The following is a 26,303-nucleotide window of genomic DNA, read 5'->3' as shown; positions in this document are numbered from 1 at the left end:
CCAGCGCCCCCGCGCGCCCTGCCGGCCCAACCCGGCGCGGAAGGCTGGGCGAGGAGTCGCCGGGCTGTGACACGCGCAAGGCAGGGAGCCACAGAGAAGGGAGGCTGAACTGCTACTTAGTCCAGGAGAGGTGGCTCACCCCTGTAATCCCAGCACTTTGGGAGGTCAAGGCAGGCGGATCACTTGAGCTCAGGAGTTCGAGACTAGCCTGACCAACATGGTGAAGCCCCGTCTCTATTAAAAAATACAAAAATTAGCCGGGAGTGGTGGCCCGCGCCTGTAGTCCTAGGTATTCCGGAAGCTGAGGGCGGGGGGACCACTTGAACCCCGGAGACGGAGGTTGCGGTGAGCCCAGATGGCACCACTGTACTTCAGCCTGCAGGACAGAGTGAGACTCCATCTCGAAAAAATAAAAAATAAATAAAAGAATTACTACTTAGTAGCCAAGGATTGTTACGGCGCGGGGACGGGGGATACGGTGGTTGTTAAAGGGGTCCTTGGGGGCAGGACCATTTTAGGTGCAGGATGAGGGAGCAGGGCTCTCTTTGTCTCTCCTTTTCTTTTTAAAATTTTTATTTTTAAATATTTATTTATTTATTTATTTATTGAGACGGAGTCTCGCTCTGTCGCCAGGCTGGAGTGCAGTGGTGCGATCTCGGCTCACTGCAACCTCCGCCTCCCGGGTTCAAGGAATTCTCCTGCCTCAGCCTCCCAAGTAGCTGGGACTACAGGCAGTCACCACCATGCCCGGCTAATTTTTTTTTGTATTTTTAGTAGAGACGGGGTTTCACCACGTTGGCCAGGATGATCTCAATCTCTTGACCTCGTGATCCGCCCGCCTCGGCCTCCCAAAGTGCGGGGATTACAGGCGTGGGCCACCACGCCCGGACTATTTATTTTTTTGACAGCTCTTGCTCTGTGGCTCAGGCTGGAGTGCAGCCGGGCGATCTCAGCTCACTGCAGCCTGTGCCTCCCGGGCTCAAGTGATCCTTTTGTCTTAGCCTTCTGAGTAGCTGGGACTACAGACGCCCGCCACCACGCCCGGCTAATGTTTGTATTTTTTGTAGAGAGGGATTTCACCGTGTTGCTCAGGCTGGTCTCGAACTTCTGGGCTCAATCGATCCTACAGCCTCGGCCTCCCAGAGTACTGAGATTACAGGCGGGAGCCACCGCGCCCAGCCCCTAGGGTTGTTTTTTGATAATTGGACTCTACCCTCCTCACCCATTCCTTCCTTAGCCAAATTTACTGAGAAAGGACTTTGAGGTGGACTCCCCCTCCACCCCTCCGTGGGCAAACTCCTGCCGGACTGTAAGACTTTGGCAGTCCTCTCGCCTGGCCTGGGTCCCTCGAATGAATGTACATCCGCTAACTGAGCGCCCTCTCCCACCGCAGCCCCGCGCGGGGCCCCAGGATCGCAGGACCGCGGCGGCCGCAGGGAGGTCGGTTGGGAACAGGTCCTTCTGGAAGTCCCCCTCGATGCCCCTGCGGGATGGCTGACCCTTCCGGGCGGCAGACGGACCTTGGTCTCCTAGCCTTCCCTTCGCGATGCGGAGGACGCGGTTCGGAAGGTGTGCGCCGCCCAGGACCCCCTGGCACCTGCTCGCGCTCCGCAGCCGCCCCCGCAGCGTGACGGGTGCACTGGGCGGGCTCGAGTGGCGCGGCTGGTGGCGCCTGGACCTCCCGTCCCCCAGAGGGCGCTGCCCTGGCCGGCCCCGCCCATATTTGGGCCTTACGAGCCCACAGGCCGCGGAGAAGCCGCGGGGAGGCCGGGAGCCCGTGGGCCGGAGCCGCCCGGCCGGAGCGTGGGCGCTGGGCGGCCGGCCCACCCGTGGGGGCAACTTGAGCGTTGAGGGCGCGCGGGGAGGCGAGGTGCGAGGCTGGGGGCGGCGGGATCGTGGGGATCCGCGCGCGAGCTGGCTGTGTCTGCGGAGGAGGGGGCTGGCGGGGTGGGAGCGGGCGGAGTGGGGCTCGAGGAGGTGGCGATGGTGGGGAGAAGCCGTCCCACGGGGCTCAGGACCACGGTGATGGGGTTGGACGGGTGCCGATGTTATTGACACCCGGGGCCGGGAGAGGGTTGCGGTATTGAAAAGGGGGTGTGAGTGGGGAAGTGATGGGCGCAGAGGGAGGCTGAGGCTGAGTGTGGGAGGATGGAGCCGCCAGAAATGGAGAGAGGGAGGGATTTGAAGGAGGGGCTGTTGGCAGTGTCTGGGGGGCAGTGGCAGTAGGGTGGTTGAATCTTGCTCCTGGCAGGATTGGAGGTAACTTGGAAGGATGGGCCAAGCGAGTGTGGCAGGCTCTTGGCAGGACTGGGAGTGCATCTGTGAAAGCTCCTCGTGGGCCGTGGCTTGGGAGAGTAGCTGTGGATGGAAGGGGAGCAGGCCTGACCCGTAGTGGGGACCCCTGGCCTTACTCAGCTTTCTGCCCCTAGCCATCATGTTCAACCAGCAGCAGCAGCAGCAGCTCCAGCAGTTACAGCAGCAGCAGCTCCAGCAGCAGCAATTGCAGCAGCAGCAGTTACTGCAGCTCCAGCAGCTGCTCCAGCAGTCTCCACCACAGGCCCCCTTGCCCATGACTGTGAGCCGGTGAGTTCCGCCTCCGGGGGCGATGGCTTCAGCCTTGCCACTCAGACCCATGTCTCGGAGGTCCTGATCCCCATCCTTTTTCCCAGTGCCATCTCCATTTGAGTCCTGGAGATCACCCGTTCCAACCCCAAGGGGTCCTCTGTCTACCAGAGAGTGGGGCAGAGAATGGAGGTGAAAAGTCTTGGGGAGGAAGGAAAGTCTGACTTTCCAAATAACCCTCTGACACCCCCTCCCAACACACAGGGGCCTCCCCGCACAGCAGCCACAGCAGCCGCTTCTGAATCTCCAGGGCACCAACTCAGCCTCCCTCCTCAACGGCTCCATGCTGCAGAGAGCTTTGCTTTTACAGCAGTTGCAAGGTATGGATGGCCCCAGGCCTCTTCTCAGTCTCTTTTAGTGTAGCTCCCTAGCAGCCCATTGCACTAAATCTCAACTCCACACAGCAACCCTCAGAGGGAGCTATTCTTGGCATCCTAGTTCACTCATGAGGACACTGAGGCTCCAGGAGGTGAAAGTCCCTAAGCTGCTAATTTGAATGCAGATCTGTCTGATCACAGAAGTGTGTCCTTGGCCGCGGTGCTGGCTCTTTGGGTAGTACTCAGCACACTTCACTCGCATTCAGATTAGATGCCATTTGACAGATGAGGAAGCTGAGAAGGGAAATCATTTGCCCTGCATCAGCAGTGGCTAAGCTGGGCCGACGCCTGGGCCTCTTGACCATCCAGATATCTGAGTGGTTATCTCTAGCCCTGTGCATTAAGCCTGTGGCTTTGTCTCAATTTCCCAATATGGAGAACAGTCTCAGCTCCTCCTTCCAAGATGCTGCTCCTTTTTTTTTTTTTTTTTTTTTTTGAGACAGAGTTTTGCTCTGTCACCCAGGCTGGAGTGCAATGGTGCGATCTTGGCTCACTGCAACCTCCGCCTCCTGCGTCCGGTCCAAGCAATTCTCCTGCCTTAGCCTCCGGAGTAGCTGGGATTACAGGTGCCCATGACTACGCCCAGCTAATTTTTGTATTTTTAATAGAGACGGGGTTTCCCCATGTTGGCCAGGCTAGTCTTGAACTCCCGACCTCAGGTGATCCACCCGCCTTGGCCTCCCAAAGTGCTGTGATTACAGGTGTGAGCCACTGTGCCCAGCCAAGATGCTGCTCCTGATTCTACTGATAACCCCCTAAAGAGAGGTACAACCACAATCCCATTTTACAGACACAAAGACTGAGGCCCAGAGGGGGGGTCATGTGCCCAAGATTACATAACAAGTCGGTATTGATTAGATGGTGGTCACTCTGTGGACCTGTGAGGTCCACATATGGACGGTCCTGGGAACTGACTTAAAAATGATAAGCAGGTAGGTAGGGAGAGAACCACACACAGGGACCTGCCAGATAAACATATACATTTTCCTTTTCTTCTTTCCCGTTTAAAAAATTACAGTCTTCGGCCATGGGCTGTGGCTCACGCCTGTAATCCCAGCACTTCGGGAGGCCAAGGTTGGAGGATCACATGAGTCTAGGAGTTCAAGAACAGCTTGGGCAACATGGTGAAACTCTGTCTCTATTAAAAATACAAAAGTTAGGCCAGCTGTGGTGGCTCACACCTGTAATCCCAGCACTTTGGGAGGCCAAGGTGGGCGAATCACAAGGTCAGGAGATCGAGACCATCCTTGCTCACATGGTGAAACCCCGTCTCTACTAAAAATACAAAATTAACTGAGTGTGATGGTGTGTGCCTGTAGTCCCAGCTACTCGGGAGGCTGAGGCAGGAGAATTGCTTGAACCCGGGAGGTGGAGGTTGTGTTGAGCCGAGATCACGCTCCAGCCCAGTGACAGAGCAAGACCCTGTTTCAAAAAAAGAAAAAAGAAAAATACAAAAATTAGTTGGGTGTGGTGGCGTGCACCTGTAATCCCAGCTACTCAGGAGGCTGAGGCTTGAGAATTGCTTGAACCCAGGAGGCGGAGGTTGCAGTGAGCCAAAATTGCATCACTGCATTCCAGCCTGGGTGACAGAGCAAGACCCTGTCTCAAAAAAAGAAAAAAAAAGAAAACAAATCGGCCGGGTGCAGTGGCTCAAGCCTGTAATCCCAGCACTTTGGGAGGCCGAGTCGGGCGGATCACAAGGTCAGGAGATCGAGACCATCCTGGCTAACCTGGTGAAACCCCGTCTCTACTAAAAAATACAAAAAACTAGCTGGGCGAGGTGGCGGGCGCCTGTAGTCCCAGCTACTCGGGAGGCTGAGGCAGAAGAATGGCGTAAACCCAGGAGGCAGAGCTTGCAGTGAGCTGAGATCCGGCCACTGCACTCCAGCCCGCGCGACAGAGCGAGACTCCGTCTCAAAAAAAAAAAAAAAAAAAAAAAAAAAAAGAAAACAAATCACACCCTTGACCAGGTGCAGTGGCACATGCCTGTAATCCCAACTCTTTGGGAGGCCAAGGCAGGAGGTTTGTTTGAGGCCAGGAGTTCAAGATCAGCCTGGGCAACACAGCAAGACCCTTTCTCAAAAACAAACACAAGAATAAAAATCACACTCTTTAAAGTGGGGAAAAATGTTAAAAGTGGGGATAGGAAAACCCGCAGTGTCATCTGTTGACTCACTCACCACCTGAAGAAAACCATCAGTCAGCATATTTGTCTGTTTCATCCCATTTTTCTTCTAGGCACAGACGTGGGGATTTGTATCTGATGATGGTGATTGATATAAGTCCCAGGCTGTACCTTGTTTCTTTTTCACTGAATAGAATGGCATGATCGTTTACCATAGGATTTGATCATCTGTGTTAAGATTATTTTTAATAACTGTTTAATATTGCACCAGAGGGCTATGCCTTTGTTTATCTAAACCTTCTTAGCTGTTTGGCTCTTTCCTTTTTTTTTTTTTTTTTTTTTTGCTTTTTTCTTTCTTTTGCTTTTTTTAATTTTTTGTTTTGTTTTGTTTTGGGTTTTTTTTTTTTGCTGTTTTAAGTAACCCTGGGATGAATATGATGTTTGAGAGTGTTTTCTCACTGAGTGAGGGGGGATGGATGTTTTATGGCTCTTGATAAGTATTGCCAAATTGCTTTCCTAAAGGACTGGACCAGTTTGCAATGCCACCAGCCACGTATGACACTGCCGGTCTCACCATGCCCACGGCAACACTGGGTATTATATGCTTTTTATATATATATATAAACGTATATATACATATAATTAAGTTGGTTGGCAAAAAGAAGCTATGTCATGAATGTTTTAATTGACATTTCTTGGAGTGCTAGTGCAGTTGAACATTTTATATTTGTCTGTTGAACATTTTATTTCTTTTTGTGACTTGTCCATGTCCTTTGTTCATTTTTCTTTTAGGTTGTTTCATCTTTTGTCTTATTGTTTTTAAGAGCTGGGTTGGCTCCCTGCATATATGTATATATGTATTTGTTTCAAGTTAATGTTAATTGAACATTTACTATGTACCAGGCACATTTGTATATTTCATTGAATCCTCATAAAACATTGTGAGGCAGGTGCAATTATTATCCCCATTTTACAGATCAGGGAAATCAGGCTAAGCAGGGGGAACTGATTTGTTCAAGGTCACAGAGCTTGTACTGTAGAGTCTGGATTTGAACCTGGCACTCACAGCACAGCTGACCCACGCTTTAGGCTTTAACCACTGTGCTTCCCATCCCAGCACTGGGGCAAGAGTTCCAACTGCCTTTCATCCCTTAAATACTTCCCAAGCTCTGAGCCTCCCCTGAGGTACAGAGCTGAGTTAGATGATGTGAAGCAGAAAGCAGACAAGGAGCTGGATGAGGTGACTCACATCTGTAATCCCAGCACTTTGGGAGGCCCAGGTGGGCACATCACCCTGAGGTCAGGAGTTTGAGACCAGCCGGCCAACATGGTGAAATCCTGTCTCTACTAAAAATCCAAAAATTAGCCAGGCATGGTGGTGGGTGTCTATAGTCCCAGCTACTTGGGAGGCTGAGGCAGGAGAATCACTTGAACCTGGGAGGTGGAGGTTGCAGTGAGCCAAGATCGCACCACTGCACTCCAGACTGGACAATAGAGCAAGAATCCCTCTCAAAAACAAAACAAAAAAAGCAGACAAGGAAAGTATGTAGCTCGTCCTAGAACTGGAAGCTGGGGCCTTTGGGGACACAGTCTGCGAAGGTCTCTTGGAGGAGAGACACCTATAGGGAGGTCTGAAGGGTGAATGAGAGTCAGCAGGTGTAACAGCCCAGGCAGAGGGAACAGCACATTCAAAGGCCCTGAGGCAGGATGTCTGAAGGACTGCACAGGGACACGTGACTAGAATATAGTGGGGACATGTGGGGAGAATGGCAAGAAAGGAGATTGGAAAGGTGGGAAGGGCCAGACCATGCAGTGAGGAATGGGCTTTGCTGCCCAGCAGCAGGGAGCTATGGAAGTGTTTGGGCAGAAGGGAGAGATGAACTTCGAATATGGTTTGAGAAAGATGACTGCCGCCATCCTGTGCAAAAGCTGTGGCTGGAATTCAGGCAAAGGATCAAGCGGATTTGGGAGGAGGCAGGAAGTGGGAGTGGGGATGGAGCGGGAAAGTCAGACTGGGAAGAGGCATAGGAGACAGAGTTGATAGGATCTGGGGATGGCTTGCATGGGATAGGGCAGAGAGAGGGAGGAATGAAGACCCCAGAATCCTGGCTGGGGCAGTAGGTGGATGGCGGTGCCCCTCATAGAGACCCTGGGCAAGCTGTACCTCCACTCTGTCTCTGTTTTGTCATCGGGAGAAGTAACACCCACCCTGATACCTGTTGGGCCGAGGGACTGAGGCAGTGTGAGGAATGGGCTTAGCACAGTGCCTGGCTCATAGTTGCTGCTGATAAAGGGTAGCCGGTGGGGGTAGGGGTGGGTGTCCTGTTATCCCAGGGACCAGCCCTCCTGCTGGTTCTCCCTATGGGCTATGCTAAGTTTCTCACCTACTCTATGGCAGACTCTAAAGCATGCCTGAGGGTGAGCAGGGTTTTGGGGAATGCTAAAGGCAGCACCCCCACCCCTAGCTGGGGCAGAAAAAAGCCCTAAATCCTCCTTCACCACCAGTGCCCAAGGCGAGACTCAGCCTCAGCTCTAGTCTCTTCCCTTCAGCTGCCCTTGGGTGGGAAGGTCCCTTTCAATTATCTGGGATGTTCCCATGATGCTCTGGGGCACTGACGCCTGACCCTCCCTTCTGCTACCTGACCACAGTGTGACCCCTCTTCTCCTCACTTCTTGCCTGCAGGTAACCTCCGAGGCTACGGCATGGCATCCCCAGGCCTCGCAGCCCCCAGCCTGACAACCCCCAGCCTCACACCCCCCCAACTGGCCACTCCAAATTTGCAACAGTTCTTTCCCCAGGCCACTCGCCAGTCCTTGCTGGGACCTCCTCCTGTTGGGGTCCCCATGAACCCCTCCCAGTTCAACCTTTCAGGACGGAACCCCCAGAAACAGGCCCGGACCTCCTCCTCTACCACCCCTAATCGAAAGGTGAGTGATGGCTGGGGTGGGTCAGGTGGGGATGGGAGTGGGCGGGAGGGGACCCTGGGTGTCAGCCCCAGTGCCACCCGCTCTGGCTCAGCCTGGGCCTTCGAACAGGTCACACTCCCTTTATTCGTCAGTTTCCTCATCTGTAAAATGAGGGGGCAGGAATGGACTTGTTTAGTGTTTCCCAAACTTCAAAGATTCTTGTATCACTGAAGGGATTTTTGCCATGCACAAATGCTACCATTTACTTAATGTTTCTCTTTTTGAGACAAAGTTTCGCTCTTGTTGCCCAGGCTGAAATACAATGGTGCGATCTCGGCTCACTGAAACCTCTGTTTCCCGGGTTGAAGCGATTCTCCTGCCTCAGCCTCCCGAGTAGCTGGGATTACAGGCATGCGCCACCACGCCCAGCTAATTTTGTATTTTTAGTGGAGATGGGGTTTCTCCATGTTAGTCAGGCTGGTCTCAAACTCCTGACCTCAGGTGATCCACCTGCCTCAGCCTCCCAAAGTGCTGGGATTACAGGCGTGAGCCACTGTGCCCAGCTTAATGTTTCTTTTAAAATTATCGGTGTGGCTGGGCCCGGGGTCTCATGCCTGTAATCCCAGCACTTTAGGAGGACGTGGTGGGTGGATCACCTGAGGTCAGAGGTTTGAAACCAGCCTGGCCAATATGGCGAAACCCCTTCTGTACTAAAAATACAAAAATGTCGCCGGGCATGGTGGTGCACGCCTGTAATCCTGACTACTCAGGAGGCTGAGGCAGAAGAATTGCTTGAACCCAGGAGGCGGAGGTTGCAGTGAGCCAAGATTGTACCACTGCACTCCAGCCTGGTGAACAAGAGTGAAACTCTGTCTCAAAAAATTAATAATTAAAAATAAAATTATTGGGGCATGATGGTGCATGCCTGTAATGCCAGGGACTTGGGAGGCTGAGGTGGGAGGTTTGCTTGAGGCCAGGAGTTAGAGGCTGCAGTGAATTACGATCATACTGCTGTACTACAGCCTGGGTAACAAAGTGAGACCCTGTCTCAAAAGAAAAAAAAAAAAAAAAAAAATTCAGCACTGCTCAGTAGAAATAAAATACAAGCCATATATGTAATTTAAAATTTTCTGGTAACCACATTATAAAGTAAAAAGAAATGGGCTAAATTAATATTACTAACTTATTTAACCCAATCCCATGTGAAACTATTATTTCGACCTGTCATCAATATAAAAAATGGGACTTTTTACATTCCTTTTTTAAAAACTACGAAATCTTCACAATCTGGTGTGTATCTGATACTGACCTCTCAATTCAGCCCGGCCAATTTCGTTTTTTTTTTTTTTTTTTTTTTTTGAGACAGAGTCTCACTCTGTTGCCCAGGCTGGAGTGCAGTGGCCCGATCTCAGCTCACTGCAAGCTCCGCCTCCCGGGTTCACGCCATTCTCCTGCCTCAGCCTCCCGAGTAGCTGGGACTACAGGTGCCCGCCACCTCGCCCGGCTAGTTTTTTGTATTTTTTTTAGTAGAGACGGAGTTTTACCATGTTAGCCAGGATGGTCTCCATCTCCTGACCTCGTGATCCACCGGTCTGGGCCTCCCAAAGTGCTGGGATTACAGGCTTGAGTCACCGCACCCGGCCAGCCCGGCCAGTTTCAACTGCTCTCCCGAGGCTGTGGGGCGACTGTGTGGGAGAGCATGGCTTTGAATGAGTGAACTTCCTTTCTGTTACATTTGTTTTGAAAGGAAACATATCATAACCTGACATTCTAAAAACTATCTAAGTTAATTGCCATTCATAGAAGTATAAGAAATTGCTGGGTGCAGTGGCTCACACCTGTAATCCCAACACTTTGGGAGGCTGAGGAGGGCAGATCGTTTGAGGTCAGGAGTTCGAGACCAGCCTGGCCAACATGGTGAAACCCCGTCTCTACTAAAAACACGAAAATTAGCTGGGCCCTAGTGGTGGGTGCCTGTAATCCCAGCTACTCAGGAAGGCTGAGGTAGGAGAATCGCTTGAACCTGGAAGACAGAGGCTGCAGTCAGCCAAGATCATGCGCTGCAGCCTGGGCAACAGAGTGAGACTCCGTCTCAAACAAACAAAGTATAGGAAATGTAACTGGGGTAGAACAATGCTATAAAATCCTAAGCTATGCACTGTTGCCGGCTGTAGGTTCCAGCCCGCAGCCCCCTGGCTCCTTGTGTGTTTGAGAGGTGTTTACCTTTTTCCTGGCATAAGCAGGAGATCTGCAAAGGGCTCACCTCCTCCCTAGACTGTCCTGTCCCTGAAGGTCCCTGCAGCTCCTCCCTCACACACTGCTCCTGGGTGCATTCCAGGGCAGGGGCAACGCCACTTCTGGAGGTGAGGTGTTTTCCTCCAGCGAGCGGCCCCACCTCCAACCTTCCAACGGGCCGGTTATCACAGATCTGGTCTAGTGTCTAACCTGTCCTGCCCTCATTTTTTCACGTATGGAAAAACCCAGGCTCAGAGATTGGGGTGGGGGTGGTCCTGAGTCCCACAGCTGTCGAGGTGGACCCAGAGCCCAGGCCTCCTGACTCTCAGGCTGGTGCCTGAGTCGTGCAGGTAGTTTCAGGGTAGTTTCTGAAGGGCAGAGTCCTGATGTGTCCAGATTGCCATTCACTGCTCAGTGCTTATTCCTTGGGCTTAGCAGGAGGGAGGGAAAGAGGGAGGGAGGGAGGCTGCAGGCTTCTGGTGGCTTCCTGGGGTGCCTTGGAACTGGCCAGAGAGAGCTGTGTGTTCATTTAGCAGACATCTGGAAGTCCCTGCAAGGGACTCCCTGGTGCAGATGATGTATCTGGCCTGGCCCTCCCGGAGGTCTTAGACAGGAATGGGGAGGGCGGTGAGAGATATTAATGCAAATAATGCTCCAACCAATTAATTAAGACTGTGGAGGCCAGGTGCGACGACTCGTGCCTGTAATCCCAGCACTATGGAAGGCCAAGGCAGGAGGATCACTTGAGCCCAGGAGTTTGAGACCAGCCTGGGAAACACAGTGAGACCCTGGCTCTATGGAAAAAGAAAAAGAAAAAAAAAAAAAAGAATACAGAAATGCCACGAAAAGGAAGTGGGTTCTGGACCCATTCTGGAGTCAGGAGGGTTTCCTGCGAGAGGCTCTAAGTAAAAGCCTGGGGTCAGGGACGGGTCTGGGGCATGACCAGAGAGAAGGCCAAGGGAGATAAGCAGAGAGGGCTGGTTGCCGGGGCATGGCCGGGGCAGGGAGTGTGCAGAGGCCAGGTTGTACAGGGAAGGGGTGGGTGTGCAGAGTTTTCAGGCTTGGCGTAAGGCACGCACCAGGGCTGCGGGAAGCCATGGGAGGGTTTTAAGCCTGAAAGAAGAGACATGATCAGGTTTGCATTTTAGAAGGACCCCACTGGGCCAGGTGCGGTGGCTCATGCCTGTAATCCCAGTACTTTGGGAGGCCGAGGCGGGCAGATCATCTGAGGTCAGGATTTTGAGACCAGCCGGACCAACATGATGAATCTCCAACTCTACTAAAAATACAAAAATTAGGCAGGTGTGGTGGCGTGCGCCTGTAATCCCAGCTACTTGGGAGGCTAAGGCAGGAGAATCGCTTGAACCCAGGAGGCGGAGGTTGCAGGATTGTGCTATTGCATTCCAGCCTGGGCCACAAGAGTGAAACTCTGTCTCAAAAAAAAAAAAAAAACAAGGACCCCACTGGCTACTTCATGGAAAACTGGGTGGGAAGTCAGGTCAGGAGGTAGCACCATGGCCAGGAGAAGGCTTCGTGTCCTCCAAACCTGGGTTTATTTAACAGACAATTAGGTAGAGTCCCCTAGACACCATTGCCGGGACATTTTTACTAAGATCATCCACTCGGCAGCTCTGGGGCCAGGCCCACCAGAGGTCCTTGGGGCCTGTCATCCCCTGGAGGATGGGGGCAGCTGCCCTTGGGCAAGGGGGTACTGATAGGGGTGGATATCGGATGTCAACATAGTTTCTGAAAGGAAGCAGGATTCTTCTTCTCAGACAATGCCTGTGGAAGACAAGTCAGACCCCCCAGAGGGGTCTGAGGAAGCCGCAGAGCCCAGGATGGACACACCAGAAGGTGAGGGAGGGAGGCTGCTGGCCCTTCAGAGGGACATGGATGGGGCGGGGCCAGTGGGCGGGTCAGCAGGTGATAGAGGCAGGTGTGGGAGGCTGGGGTTCTTGGTGGGAAGGTGGGGAGCCCAGTCCCTATCTCATGGAGGTCAGAGATGCTCTCCTCAACATCTGAGTTCCCTCACTCATGCCTGCATTCCAGACCAAGATTTACCACCCTGCCCAGAGGACATTGCCAAGGAAAAATGCACTGCAGCACCTGAGCCTGAGCCTTGTGAGGTGTCCGAGCCGCCAGCCAAGAGGTTGAGGAGGTAACTAATGCTGAAGACCTGACCTGGGCCTGGGTGCCCTGCAAAGGCAGGGGTGGCAGTGGCAGTGGCAGAGGGGGTTCCCCAGCCTGTAAGTGGTAGAGCCAGCATTAGAAACTGAGTCTTGGGCTGCGTGCGGTAGCTCACACCTGTAATCCCAGCACTTTGGGAGGCTGAGGTGGGTGGATCACCTGCAGTCGGGAGTTTGAGACCAGCCTGACCAACATGGAGAAACCCCTTCTCTACTAAAAATACAAAATTAGCCGGGTGTGGTGGCGCATACCTGTAATCCCAGCTACTCAGGAGGCTGAGGCAGGAGAATTGCTTGAACCCAGGAGGCAGAGGTTGCAATAAACCGAGATCATGCCATTGCACTCCAGCCTGGGCAACAAGAGCTAAACTCCATCTCAGAAAAAAAAAAACAAATAACAACAACAACAACAACAACAAAAACAAAAAAGAAACAGTCTTGGGCTAGGCATGGTGGCTCATACCTGTAATCCCAGGTTTCACCACATTGGCTAGGCTGGTCTCGAACTCCTGACCTCAAATGATCCACCTGCCTCAGCCTCCCAAAATGCTGGGATTACAGATGGGAGCCACCATGCTCGGCCTAGTTTTGGCCTTCCTTGGGAGCCCCTGGGGCCTCTTTGAAGACATGACTGGGATTTTCTTTTGATCCTTCCTAGCTCAGAAGAACCCACAGAGAAGGAACCTCCAGGGCAGCTACAGGCGAAGGCCCAGCCACAGGCCCGGATGACAGTACCGAAACAGACACAGACACCAGACCTGCTGCCTGAGCCCCTGGAAGCCCAAGTGCTGCCACGATTCCAGCCACGGGTCCTGCAGATCCAGGCCCAGGTGCAGTCACAGACTCAGCCACGGATACCACCCACAGACACCCAGGTGCAGCCAAAGCTGCAGAAGCAGGCACAAACACAGACATCTCCCGAGCACTTAGTGCTGCAACAGAAGCAGGTGCAGCCACAGCTGCAGCAGGAGGCAGAGCCACAGAAGCAGATGAAGCCACAGGTACAGCCACAGGCACATTCACAGGCCCCAAGGCAGGTGCAGCTGCAGCAGGAGGCAGAGCTGCAGAAGCGGCTGCAGCCCCAGGCACGTTCCCAGCCCCCAAGGCAGGTGCACCTGCAGCTGCAGAAGCAGGCCCAGATACAGACGTATCCACAGGTCCACACACAAGCACAGCCAAGGGTCCAGCCGCAGGAGCAGCCTCCAGTGCAGGTGCCAGTACAGCCACCAGAGCAAACCCATGAGCAGCCTCAGACCCAGCCACAGGTGTCGGTGCTGGCTCCAGAGCAAACACCGGTTGTGGTTCATGTCTGCGGGTTGGAGATGCCACCTGATGCAGTAGAAGCTGGTGGAGGTAAGTGAGCACTGGCTTCCAGCTGGTCTGGTGATGGAACAGCTCTGCCCAGACCCTTCATTCCTCCCCTAACTGGGTGCTGCCTGGGACTGATGGCTAGGCCCGGAACCCAGGTCCAGGATCATCCATGCTGGGGGCCTCAAGGTTCTGGCTGCGGACGGAGAAAGCAGCTCTTGGGCCTAGGGTGGGAGATGCACTCTGGGAAACAGAGCACATCTGTCATTTCAGACATGGAAAAGACCTTGCCGGAGCCTGTGGGCACCCAAGTCAGCATGGAAGAGATCCAGAAGGAGTCGGCCAGTGGCCTAGATGTGGGAGAATGTGAAAACAGAGCAAGAGAGATGCCAGGGGTGGGTAGAGGCCCTGATGTGGCAGTGTGAGGGCCACAGAGCCCAGCAGGGTGGGATGACCTCTTTCTGCCCCAGGCCACCTCAGGGCCTCCTTGTGTTTCCCCCACTGTGAAATGGGATGACAGCCCTCTGCCTAGGATGGGGGGACAGACCAGGCTGGGCTTGACAGTGGTCTGCATGGGACCTTCTTGCTGTTGTGCTGTCGTCACATCCATCCCTTCCAGCTTGCCCATCCCCAAGCAAGAGCCCCGGTCTTGCATGGGTAATGTTGCCCTCATGGAGAGAGCACAGAGTGGAAGCCTCTCTGTGGGGTTTGGGTCCCAGCTCTGCATAACTGTGGGCAAACCCTTTCCCTTCTATGAGTCTGTTTCCCCATCTGTCATACAAGGGGTGGGACGGGTGGTACTCTAGGCCAACCTGGGTACGCATCCTGACTGCAGTGCTTTCTAGCTGTGTAAGCTGGGGTGGTCACCTAACAGCTCAGAGCCTCAGTTTCCCCATTGTCAGGAAGATCTGATGAGACAATGTTGGTAGATGTCAAATGCTGGGCTGGCCCACTGTAAGTACACAGTTGGTAGAAGCTCAGTTTCTACTCCCCATGCAGGTATGGGGCGCTGGGGGCTCCCTGAAGGTCACCATTCTGCAGAGCAGTGACAGCCGGGCCTTTAGCACTGTACCCCTGACACCTGTGCCCCGCCCCAGTGACTCCGCCTCCTCCACCCCTGCAGCTACCAGCACTCCCTCAAAGCAGGCCCTCCAGTTCTTCTGCTACATCTGCAAGGCCAGCTGCTCCAGCCAGCAGGTACTGATACAGGAGATAAGGGTGGGGAGGGGTGGGGCCTGTGTGGAGTGCGCAGCCTGCCCTCCCGAGGCTGCCTCAGGCTGCCCTGGGCCCTGCCTCCAGCAGCCATGCATTTGCTTGGGAAACATTTCCTGACCAGCCAAGAAGGCAGGTTTTGGTGGTTTTGTTTTTTTGTTTTTTGTTTCGAGACAGGGTCTTACTCTGTCTCCCAGGTTGGAATGCAGTGGCATCATCTCAGCTCACTGCAGCCTCTACCTCTTGGGCTCAAGCAGGTTTTTAGAGTCAGGCAGACCTGGTTCATATCGGCTCTGAGTAGCTGGGGGACCTTGGAAAGCGAATTCCACCCCGTTCCTATTTCCTCTTACATCAAACGAAGGAAAGTTTACGGTCCGGCATGGTGGCTCACGCCTGTAATCCCAGCACTTTGGAAGGCCGAGGTGGTTGGATCACGAGGTCAGGAGTTTGAGACCAGCCTGACCAACATGGTGAAACCCCATCTCTACTAAAAATATGTGGTGGCGTGCGTCTGTAATCCTAGCTACTCAGGAGGCTGAGGCAGGAGAATCCAGGAGGCAGAGGTTGCAGTGAGCCGAGATCATGCCACTGTACTCCAGCCTAGGTGACAGAGCAAGACTCTGTCTCAAAAAAAAAAAAAAAAGAAAAGAAAGAAACGTTTAGAATCTACCTCACTGGGTGGTTCTGGGGAGTTACCAACGTGACATTGGAGTCCTGAGCACAGGCCTGGCCCAAAGTGAGTGTAGCAGTAATCATGATCGCATTGTACTTGTATTATTACTACTTTTGTGCTGTGAGCTGTTACTCTGTGCCTCACCTGGCAGAGCCTTGGAGACCTGGATGCTAACCAAGATGCTCCTTGTCTTTGAGGCACTCACACATTCTCTGGGAGGGGCAGAAGCTTGGGCTGGCGTGTGCCCTGTGTCTCAGTTTATCGTGCCTGCTCTAGCCTACACAAGAGAGAAATGTGTGGTGAGAGAAATGGGCTCACAATGATGAGGTTGGGGTCTGCCTCCCGAGGCCCCAGCCTTGCCCACTGTTCCGGCCTCACGCCCCAGGCCCATCCCTCACTCCCTCCTGCTGCAGGAGTTCCAGGACCACATGTCGGAGCCTCAGCACCAGCAGCGGCTAGGGGAGATCCAGCACATGAGCCAAGCCTGCCTCCTGTCCCTGCTGCCCGTGCCCCGGGATGTCCTGGAGACAGAGGATGAGTGAGTGGGGGATCGTGGAAGCTCTGCGTTGTGGGGAGGTGGTCTCGTCAGCCAGGGCCTGAATCTGCCATCTACAGGGTCTACCTTTGGATTAAGCATTGCCGCTGCCAGCCAGGCCTCCTCACACTGTTAACTGTGTGACCTTGAACCTTAGTTTTCCCTGCCTGTAATATGGCTTGGTGAGGGATATAGTACAGGAATTCATGACAGTCTCTTAAGGTTCCCTCTAGACAGGGACAGTGTGACCATCCCTGTGGGAGAGGACAGATTGTGGCACAGACCCCTGCCCCCTGCGGCACATGTGCTGACCCCGCTGTGGGGTGACAAGGCTGAGGATCAGGTTCTTTTGTAGTTGGAGGTTAGGGCTTCCCTGTGTCTCCCCCTTTCATTGTCATGGGGGCCTGTTTAATCAGAAACTTCAGCCCTCCTGGGGTCTGGAACTAGACTGGGGCGGGAAGGCCTGGCGGGCAGCCGGAGGTGCTTTCAGGACTCTGTGGGCAGTTGTAAAGGTGTGCAAGGGCTGGGACGTGTCATCTCAGCAGCAGGACCATGTTAGCTAGGGCAACAGCTGGGACACAGGCTCTGTCTCATGAGACAGCTGCTTCCCAGCTCCAGATCTCTTAGTTTTAGGAAGAATCCAGAAATCCAGGTTTGTAGGTAAAATCTCCCTATTTCAAAATGTTAACAGCTAGTTCAGAATTGAAACAAAACAAACCCTGTGGAGGGCAAATCAAACACTTTCATAGGCTGGACAGTCCCTTGAGTCAGTGGTCATGGGCTCTGTCCTGATTTTACAGAGGTCACGATTTGAAGCTTCCAGGTGGGGCTGAGGGGACAGGAAGGACTCTTGGTGACCTCCGCTTGCCTGCAGCCTGCGTCTCTGTTAGCTGTTTCTCACGTTGAGAAGAGTTTCCTACTTGGGTGAAATAATCATAAACACAGGAGAATGATGACTCACCAAGACGTTCTTTGCTATTAGTATCATGGTAAAAAAAGCTAACGGGAACTGATCTAAAATACTCGAAAGTAGGGGATTGGTTAGATGGTGAAAAAGCCCGCCCAGCTCATGGAACAATGAACAAATAGGATAACTGGGGAATTTATAATAATGTGGAAAGGTGATGCAATGTCAGAGTAAAACAGGATTCAAAATTGCATCTGCAGAATGAGTTGTTTGTATAAAAATAGATCTTGTGACACAGAAGAAAACTAAAAAGACATACTTAGCACAAGCTGTTAACAAACTTCAGGTGTCGGGGATTTATCAAACCCTCTCCCAATGATCTCTCTCCATGAAGTCTTCTCTTGAATCCTACTTGGCCCCGAGGCCATGAAGAACATTATGGTCAGGTGCAGTGGCTCGGGCTTGTAATCCTAGCACTCTGGGAAGCTGACGTGGGCAGATCACCTGAGGTCAGGAGTTCAAGACCAGCCTGGCCAACATGGTGGAACCCCCTTCTCTACTAAAAATACAGAGTTAGCTGGGTATGGTGGTGCATGCCTGTGATCCCAGCTACTTGGGAGGCTGAGGCAGAATTGCTTGAACCCGGGGGCGGAGGTTGCAGTGAGCTGAGATCACACCACTGCACTCCAACCTGGGTGACAGAGTGAGATTCCATCTCAAAAACAACAACAAAAATGTAAAAAGTCCCTCCAGTCCCTACCTACGACCACCTCACTTTAGTCCCCAACACAAAGACATCAATACTGTCCTCCTGCATCAGTGGCGGTTCTTTGCGGTTGTAAGTGACAAAAATTCTAATTTCTGTAAGACAGAAATTAGCTTGAGCAAAAAGGAGCAACGTTTCTGGCTTAGGTAAGTGGAAAGGCAAGAGATACAGCTGGACCCAGGGGATACCATTTCTTAGAGAGGCTCCATCTCTTACTACAGTGGGCACCAGGTACCCACAGCCCCAGCCTCCCTGCACAGTGACCTCCGAGGAACGGCAGTCACCTGTGTCTGCAGTAGCAGAACAGTTGCTAGGGGAAATGCTGGTTAATTTGGTTGTGGTCATGTGCACGTTTCTGAAGCAATCCGCTGGCCAGGGATGGGGCGTTCTGACTGGCTAGGCCTAGGCAGGCCAGCTCTACCCAAATCACATGGAAATACATTTCCCCGTGGAAGGCAGGGGCGTGTTCTCAGGAATGGGGCTGAAGGCTGGATCCCAATACCCTAGCTGGGGGGGTGCCCGTCTCCTCCCTCCTCAAAGCCCACAGAGCAGGTGCTGTGAAATAAGCCCTTGCCTCCCGTAGCCATTTTTCTTTTTTTTTTTTTTTTTTTCTTGAGACAGAGTCACACTGTGTCACCCAGGCTAGAGTGTAGTGGCATGATCATGGCTCACTGCAACCTCCGCTTCCGGGTTCAAGCAATTCTCATGCCTCAGCCTCCCAAGTAGCTGGGATTACAGGTGTGCCACCATGCCCGGCTAATTTTTGTATTTTTAGTAGAGATGGGGTTTCACCACGTTGCCCCAGGTTGGTCTTGAACTGCTGGCCTCACGTGATCTCCCAATCTTGGCCTTTTTTTTTTTTTTTTTTTTGAGACGGAGTCTTGCTCTGTTGCTCAGGCTGGAGTGCAGTGGTGCAATCTCAGCTCACTGCACACTCCGCCTCCCGGGTTCACGCCATTCTCCTGCCTCAGTCTCCCGAGTATCTGGGTCTACGGGCGCCCACCACCATGCCCAGCTAATTTTTTGTATTTTTAGTAGAGATGGGGTTTCTCCATGTTAGCCAGGATGATCTTGATCTCCTGACCTCGTGATCTGCCTGCCTTGGCCTCCCAAAGTGCTGGGATTACAGGTGTGAACCACCATGCCCGACCTTCTTTGGCCATTTCTGGGCAGCCTCAGACATGACACTGGCACAAGGTGTCCGCCTGTTTGATGACCATGTTCTCTCCCCACCCCCTTTCTTCATTTATTGTGTTTTTCTCTCACAGAGATCAAAATGCACATTAAAAAAATAGAGCCAGACTGGCGTGGTGGCTCACACCTATAATCCCAGCACTTTGGGAGGCTGAGGTGGGGGTATTGCTTGAGTTTAGGAGTCCAAGACCAGCCCATCCTGAGACCTGTGCCTCTATAAACTATAAAAAATTAGCCAGGCCTGGTGGCGTGCACTTGTAGTCCCAGCTACTTAGGAGGCTGAGGTGGGAGGACTGCTTGAGCCCAGGAGGTGGAGGCTGCAGTAAGCCTTGATCATGCCACTGCACTCCAGCCTGGATGACAGTGCGAGACTCCATCTCTTAAAAAAAAAAAAAAAAAAAAAGCAAACTTTACAAAACTGTTTAAAAGGAAAATTCCACAGCAGTGCTGCCCTCTGGAGCAAGCTGCTTTAAAGTGATTTTGTTGCTTGCAGCAGTATTAAGAAGATTTTACTGAGGACAGTTAAGTGTCCCTAAATCCTAAAACCTAAAACCTGGTACTCTCACTGTGTGACTGATGTGCCTTTTTTGACTAAAAAAATTTTTTTTCTGATTGTAAAAATAATTCGCTCGTTATATAATGTTTTGAAAATACAAGGACACAGACACACAAGAAGATAAAAAATCACCCATAATCCCATTACCCAGAGATAAACACTGCTTACATTTTGACCTAGTTCTTCTTGTGATCCTTTCTGGATTTATACAATCTTTAAAAATAAAAATCAGATTCATGCTACATGACAACACGAACACTTTCTGTCTCTAAGCAGCCCTCCCCAGTAGAGCTCTTACAGCGCTTTCTCAGTGAACAGGGGGGTTATGTGCCCCCTAAAATTTATGAAAAAATTGTGTACTTGCATATTTTATAGAGAGTCCTTATTTTCACTGATTCAGAAACCTTTTTTTTTTTTTTTTTTTTTTTTTTGAGACAGTGTCTTAACTGTTGCCCAGACTGGAGTGCAGTGGCGCGATCTCGGCTCACTGCAACCTCCGTCTCCCACACCACCATGCCTAATTTTATTTTATATAGAGACAAGATCTCACTATGTTGCTTAGGCTGGTGTTGGACTTCTGGGCTCAAGCGATCCTCCTTCCTCAGCCTCCCAAAGTGCTGGGATTATAGGCATGAGCCACTGTGCCTGGCCCCCTTTTTATTTATTTATTATTTATTTTGGAGACAGTGTCTTGTGTTGCCCCAGCTAGAGTGCAATGGCACAGTCATGGTTCCCTACAGCCTCCACCTCCTGGGCTCAAGCAATCCTCCCCCCTCAGCTTCTGAGTAGCTAGGACTATAGGCATGTGCCACCAAATCCAGCTAATGTTTTTTATGTTTCATAGAGATGGGGTCTTGCTATGTTGCTCAGGTTGGTCTCAAACTCCTGGGCGCCAATAGTCCTCCTGCCTTGAGGACTGGGATTACAGGTGTGAGCCATTGTGCCTGGCCTCCCTTTTTTAAAGTGTATGGTTTTTATTTTTATGCCTGACTCTCTGGTAGTTCAGCTAGAATTCATTTTCAAGTAAGGTGGAAGGTGGAAGCAGAAGGCCTTTCTTCTCCAAGTAGACAATAAATTGTTCTGACATAACTTGTTGTATAACCTATGCTTTTCAATACCAATTTATCAGAAGCTGAATTCTTTTTTTTGAGATGGGGGTCTCACTCTGTCACCCAGGTTGGAGTGCAGTGGCACTATCTTAGTTCACTGCAACTTCTGCCTCCCAGGCTCAAGTAATTGTCCCACCCCAGCCTCCTGAGTATCCGGGACCACAGGTGCATGAGCCACCATGCCTGGCTAATTTTTTGTATTTTTGCTAGAGAAGGGGTTTCGCCATGTTGCCCAGGCTGGCGAAGCTGAATTCTTACCAATATTTGAACCTGGTTAGGCCTTTCCATTCTTTCCCATTGATAACACTGTCAGGATGTACATCACACTACACAGTTTTATCTATTGTAGCTTGTGGTTTTCATTTTAAAGGTTGGCATCCCCAGTGCTTCATTCCCCTTCCCCCTAAAGTTTCCTGGGTTATTTCTGCTTAAGTACTCATCTAGGTGAACCTCAGAACCGGTGTGTGTTTTTTTATTTTTATTTTTATTTTATTTTATTTTTTTTTGAGACAGAGTCTTGCTCTGTCACCCAGGCTGGAGTGCAGTGGCGCGATCTCGGCTCACTGCAAGCTCCGCCTCCTGGGTTAACGCCATTCTCCTGCCTCAGCCTCCCGAGTAGCTGGGACTACAGGCGCCCGCCACCTCGCCCAGCTAGTTTTTTGTATTTTTAGTAGAGACGGGGTTTCACCGTGTTAGCCAGCATGGTCTCGATCTCCTGACCTCGTGATCCGCCCGCCTCGGCCTCCCAAAGTGCTGGGATTACAGGCTTGAGCCACCGCGCCCGGCCCAGAACCGGTGTGTTAAGCTTCCCTAAGAGATCCTGTGGGAATTGCTATTGGAATGGCATGACACTTACGGAGCACTCTCGGACAGCTGCTGTCTTTCTGGTTTCACATTGTACTTGCTTTGACTGTTGTCATTCAGGGAGCCTCCACCAAGGCGCTGGTGTAACACCTGCCAGCTCTACTACGTGGGGGACCTGATCCAACACCGCAGGACACAGGACCACAAGGTAGGAGGGCCTGCACGCTGCAGAGGCACCCGCTCTGCCGTCTCCAAGCGGAGGCCAAGCAACACAGAGCCCCAGTAAGAAAGTAAACGTTCCTCTTTGCCCCTGCACCCGCATAACCCACAATGCAGTTTCTGGATGAGTCAGTCTTGTTTCTTCTTCGGGCTTCAGGTTCCCCATCTGTCCAGTGTAGGCCAGGTACCATCTCACCCTGCCATTCAGCCATGGGGGCTCATGGGTTATTTGGGCGGCTGCCCTCTCTCTCGTCTTCTCTCTGTGTCTGTCCTGTCTCTGTGTTGCCATCTGCCATGGCATGTCTCAGCCACCCACACCACGAAGAGATGTGTTTGCCCACGTTCCAGTGCAGGGGTGGAGCACAGCCCAGCTTGTTACAGACATGGTGGGCCTGCCCAGGGGAGGTGAGCTTTTGCCGGGCCCCGCCTGGGTGCTAGTCAGGGGGCTTGCACCTGGGGACACTGCTTGGTCGGCCTGCCTTTTTCCAGATCGCCAAACAATCCTTGCGACCCTTCTGCACCGTTTGCAACCGCTACTTCAAAACCCCTCGCAAGTTTGTGGAGCACGTGAAGTCCCAGGGGCATAAGGACAAAGCCAAGGAGGTAACCCAAGCTCCCTCAGAGGACATGGGCCCAGAGAGGTACAGAGCCTTGGCCAAGGCCATGCAGCAAGCTGAGGTTTTTCTCAGCCCAAACTTACAGCAAGTCTGGAGGGATCGAGACTCCCAGGGGAGGGGTGGGGTGGGTAGGGCATGGCCCCTTGGCTGTTCAGAGCTGACCTGAGCCCCTTGCCTACTCCCTGGGCAGCTGAAGTCACTTGAGAAGGAGATTGGTGGCCAAGATGAGGACCACTTCATTACAGTGGACGCTGTGGGTTGCTTTGAGGGTGATGAAGAGGAAGAGGATGATGAGGATGAAGAAGAGATCGAGGTTGAGGAGGAACTCTGCAAGCAGGTGCTCGTGGGAGGATGTGGGAGGCGGGCTCGGTGCTGGATTCCCAGCCCAGAACAGACCTCATCCCACCTCCCGGAGGCCAGACACTGGGCTGGCATCTGTGGGCACTAATGCATGCCACAACTGATTATTACTGTCACCTGCCTTCTGCATGACTATGTAATTATGCACGATGACTAGAGAGTGGCAGTGAAAATATGCAAAGCCTGACTGAAATTTGGACCTGTGTGGAGGAAGGGAAAGGGAACAGCATCAGTAAAGGCACCAAAGTGGGAAACTATGTAGTGTGCAAAGGAAAAGTCAGATGATAGTGATGATAATGGTGAGGCTGACAGCAGCAGACATCTTTTATTTATTTATTTATTTATTTTTGAGACAGAGTCACTCTGTCGCCTGGGCTGGAGTGTAATGGTACGATCTCGGCTCACTGCAACCTCTGCCTCCCAGGTTTAAGCGATTCTCCTGCCTCAGCCTCCCGAGTACCTGGGATTACAGGTGCCTGTCACTATGCCCAGCTAATTATTTTTGTATTTTTAGTAGAGACGGGGTTTCACCATGTTGGCCAGACTGGTCTTGAACTCCTGACCTTGTGATTCACCTGCCTTGGCCTCCCAAAGTGCTGGGATTACAGGCGTGAGCCACCACGCCCAGCCAGCAACAGACATCTTTTTTGAGCACTTACTATGTTCCAGGCGTGTGTACCAAGCACTATCCTGGCTGAATCTCATCAGATTGGATGGCATGAAGTGAAACATTCAGAGTCCACGTTTCCAATGCCGCAGCTACCATGTCTCCCATGAATGAGGAGCTGGAGGAGCTTGGAATCTTTGCAGTTTTTATTTTTATTTATTTATTTTGAAACGGAGTCTTGCTCTGTCGCCCAGGCTGGAGTGCAATGGTGCGATCTTGGCTCACTGCAACCTCCACCTCGTGGGTTCACGCGATTCTCATGCCTCAGCCTCCCAAGTAGCTGGGATCACAGGCACCCACCACCACGCCTGGCTAATTTTTGTATTTTTAGTAGAGACAGGGTTTCACCATGTTGACCAGACTGGTCTCGAACTCCTGACCTCAGGTGATCCACCCACCTTGGCCTCCCAAAGTGATGGGATTACAGGTGTGAGCCACCACGCCCAGCCAGATTGTTTGCAGTTTAACACGTTTCCAGAGAGTGTCTTCTGGGTCAGGCCCTGGTGCTGGACGCAGGGACCCATGAAGGCCAAGGCCTGGTCCTTGCCCTCACTGAGGCTGCCCCAGTTACAGTCCAGGGGCCAGCTGGGGCTGCTTATAGGCTGTGGCAGTCACAGTGGGGTATGAAGGGGCTGGGGAGGAAGCGTTGTGGGGGTGGCCTGCAGTCCTAGGCAGGGTAGTATGAGGCCCATCTTCCTTGCTCAGTAGCAACATCATCTCAGGCAAGCCACTTGGCCTCTCTGAGCCTCAGTTGCCTCTGCTCAGAAATAACAATCTGAACTTGGACAATAAGGGAAACCCAGGGCCCACGACTTGGTCCTAGGAAGGGCTTAGCAAACGGGGGTGGTTGTCCTTCTTGGAAGCCACATTTGTTTGCCTGGTGAGTGGTGGAGGGCACTGCTAGGCCTCCTAGGGCTGACATGGCCAGAGTCAGATGACCTCATCTGGAAGGGGCTCACATCCAGCAGGTGAAATGCAGAGGCTTTGATCCCCTGAACCCACCCCCTAGGACCAAGGTCACTGCAGTATTGGATAGGACCTTAGGGAGCTAGCAGGGGGCTCATGGTTGAGTGTGAACTATGGCTTAGACCTACAGGGTTCCCTGCCCAGCTCCTCCGCAAACTAGCTGTGCAACCCTAGACAAGTGAGTTAATGTCTCTGGGCCTCAGTTTCTTCTTAGTAAAATGGGTGTAGCCATATAGGGTTGTTATGAGGATTCAGTCAGATGACACATGATATCTTGGGCACACCTGGCATGGATGATGGCCCCTGTAGGAGCAGGAGGACTTTCTGGAGGAGGAGGCTAGTTGAACAGAGTCTATAAAGTATAGATTGGGAAGAGCACTCTGGGAGGCAGGATCACCACGTGCAAAGACTCAGAGAACACCACCCACTACCTCCTGGAAATCAAGGGGATTCTGTGTGTCCAAGGGCATTGGTGGGCTCCAGGCCCCTGACCTGCATCTGGGAGGTGTCTAGGGGAAGCCAGATCCGAGGCTTATGCTTGCATGTTTTCAGATGAGGTCCAGAGATATATCCAGAGAGGAGTGGAAGGGCTCGGAGACCTACAGCCCCAATACTGCATATGGTAAGGCCCCAGCCTGAGCCCACCTGCAGGAGCTTCAGCCCTTGGGCCCAGTCTCCACGTGACCCTCCCAGATTCTGGCCATGGCATTCTGGCTGGGAAGCCTTCTCTTCTGCTCCTGCCTAGAGGGTCGGGGAGCACATGGGCCCCTAGAGAGGGAGGGACACCTCGCTGGTACAGGGATGTGAGTGCAGACCCTGCCATCCCGTCCTACAGGTGTGGACTTCCTGGTACCGGTGATGGGCTACGTCTGCCGCATCTGTCACAAGTTCTATCACAGCAACTCAGGGGCACAGCTCTCCCACTGCAAGTCCTTGGGCCACTTTGAGAGCCTGCAGGTGAGCCGGACATCCTGCCCTGTCCTCCCCTGGCCACAGACTCAGTCATATCCAAGCTGCTCTGGGTGGCTAGTGGCCACCCCTTCTTGTGCTGGGCCTCAACCCCAAGACACCACCCCTTCACCAATAGGGAGAAAATTAGAGCTGGGGTGGGGTTGGGCTCTTACTGTTCAAGGGGATGCCGAGTACGAGGCTGTTAGCTCCAGAGTCTTGGCCCAGAGAGGCTGAGTGCATCACGCAGGGTCACAGAGCACACTAATACTGTCTCAGCCAGAGCTGGGGAAGTAGCTGCTGGCCAGGAGCATACCATGTAGGGAGGAAACCCTGACCTTACCTGCACCTTCTGTATCCAGAAATACAAGGCGGCCAAGAACCCCAGCCCCACCACCCGACCTGTGAGCCGCCGGTGCGCCATCAACGCCCGGAACGCTTTGACAGCCCTGTTCACCTCCAACGGCCGCCCACCCTCCCAGCCCAACACCCAGGACAAAACACCCAGCAAGGTGACGGCTCGACCCTCCCAACCCCCACTACCTCGGCGCTCCACCCGCCTTAAAACCTGATAGAGGGACCTCCCTGTCCTCCGGCCTGCCTGGGTCCAAATCTGCTAATGCTTTTTAGAAGTCTGCCTGGAAACTTTGACATGGTTCGTATTTTTACTCAAAATCCAATAAAAACAAGGTAGTTTGGCTGTGCAGTTCCCACCAGTACTTCTGTCTGGGTGGAGAGGGGAAGGGGGGCACCCCAGCCAGCTCTCAGCCAGCACCCAGCTCTCTGGGCCATGTGGTGGCAGAACCGGAAGGCCAGACAGGCTCCCTGGGAACCAGGGACTCTGGATCACAAGGCACTTCACCTGTCTGAACTTCGGTTTCCCTCTTTTAAAAAAAGTTTTAGGCCGGGCGCAGCGGCTCATGCCTGTAATCCCAGCACTTTGGGGGGCTGAGGCGGGTGGATCACCTGAGGTCAGGAGTTCAAGACCAGCCTGGCCAACATGGCAAAAC

The 26,303-nt window shown here is 52.6% G+C and overlaps 1 protein-coding gene across 7 annotated transcripts; it reads left to right on the top strand.

The window, feature by feature from the left end:
• Window positions 1-1,719: 1,719 nt before the first annotated feature.
• Window positions 1,720-26,002, top strand: CIZ1 (CDKN1A interacting zinc finger protein 1). 7 transcript variants are annotated; one of them, XM_008006089.3, is made up of 18 exons: window positions 1,720-1,870; window positions 2,430-2,583; window positions 2,827-2,942; window positions 5,647-5,718; window positions 7,808-8,052; window positions 12,027-12,120; window positions 12,316-12,424; window positions 13,111-13,453; window positions 13,610-13,805; window positions 14,034-14,155; window positions 14,760-14,957; window positions 16,059-16,183; window positions 21,637-21,724; window positions 22,225-22,338; window positions 22,543-22,689; window positions 24,898-24,967; window positions 25,181-25,302; window positions 25,656-26,002. In XM_008006089.3, exons 2-18 carry the CDS (start codon window positions 2,435-2,437, stop codon window positions 25,863-25,865), a joined length of 2,520 nt encoding a protein of 839 aa, XP_008004280.3. In that variant the 5' UTR covers window positions 1,720-1,870; window positions 2,430-2,434; the 3' UTR covers window positions 25,866-26,002. The 7 variants fall into 7 exon arrangements, with proteins under 7 accessions (XP_008004280.3, XP_008004278.3, XP_008004282.3 ...); XM_008006090.3 differs by having other exon boundaries at window positions 1,730-1,870; window positions 12,042-12,120; XM_008006087.3 differs by having other exon boundaries at window positions 13,111-13,805.
• Window positions 26,003-26,303: the final 301 nt, after the last annotated feature.

Source organism: Chlorocebus sabaeus, chromosome 12 (assembly GCF_047675955.1).
Source record: "Chlorocebus sabaeus isolate Y175 chromosome 12, mChlSab1.0.hap1, whole genome shotgun sequence".
Lineage (NCBI taxonomy): Eukaryota > Metazoa > Chordata > Mammalia > Primates > Cercopithecidae > Chlorocebus > Chlorocebus sabaeus.
The sequence above is the reverse complement of the archived record's forward strand: the minus strand, read 5'-3'. Positions and strand labels throughout refer to the sequence as shown.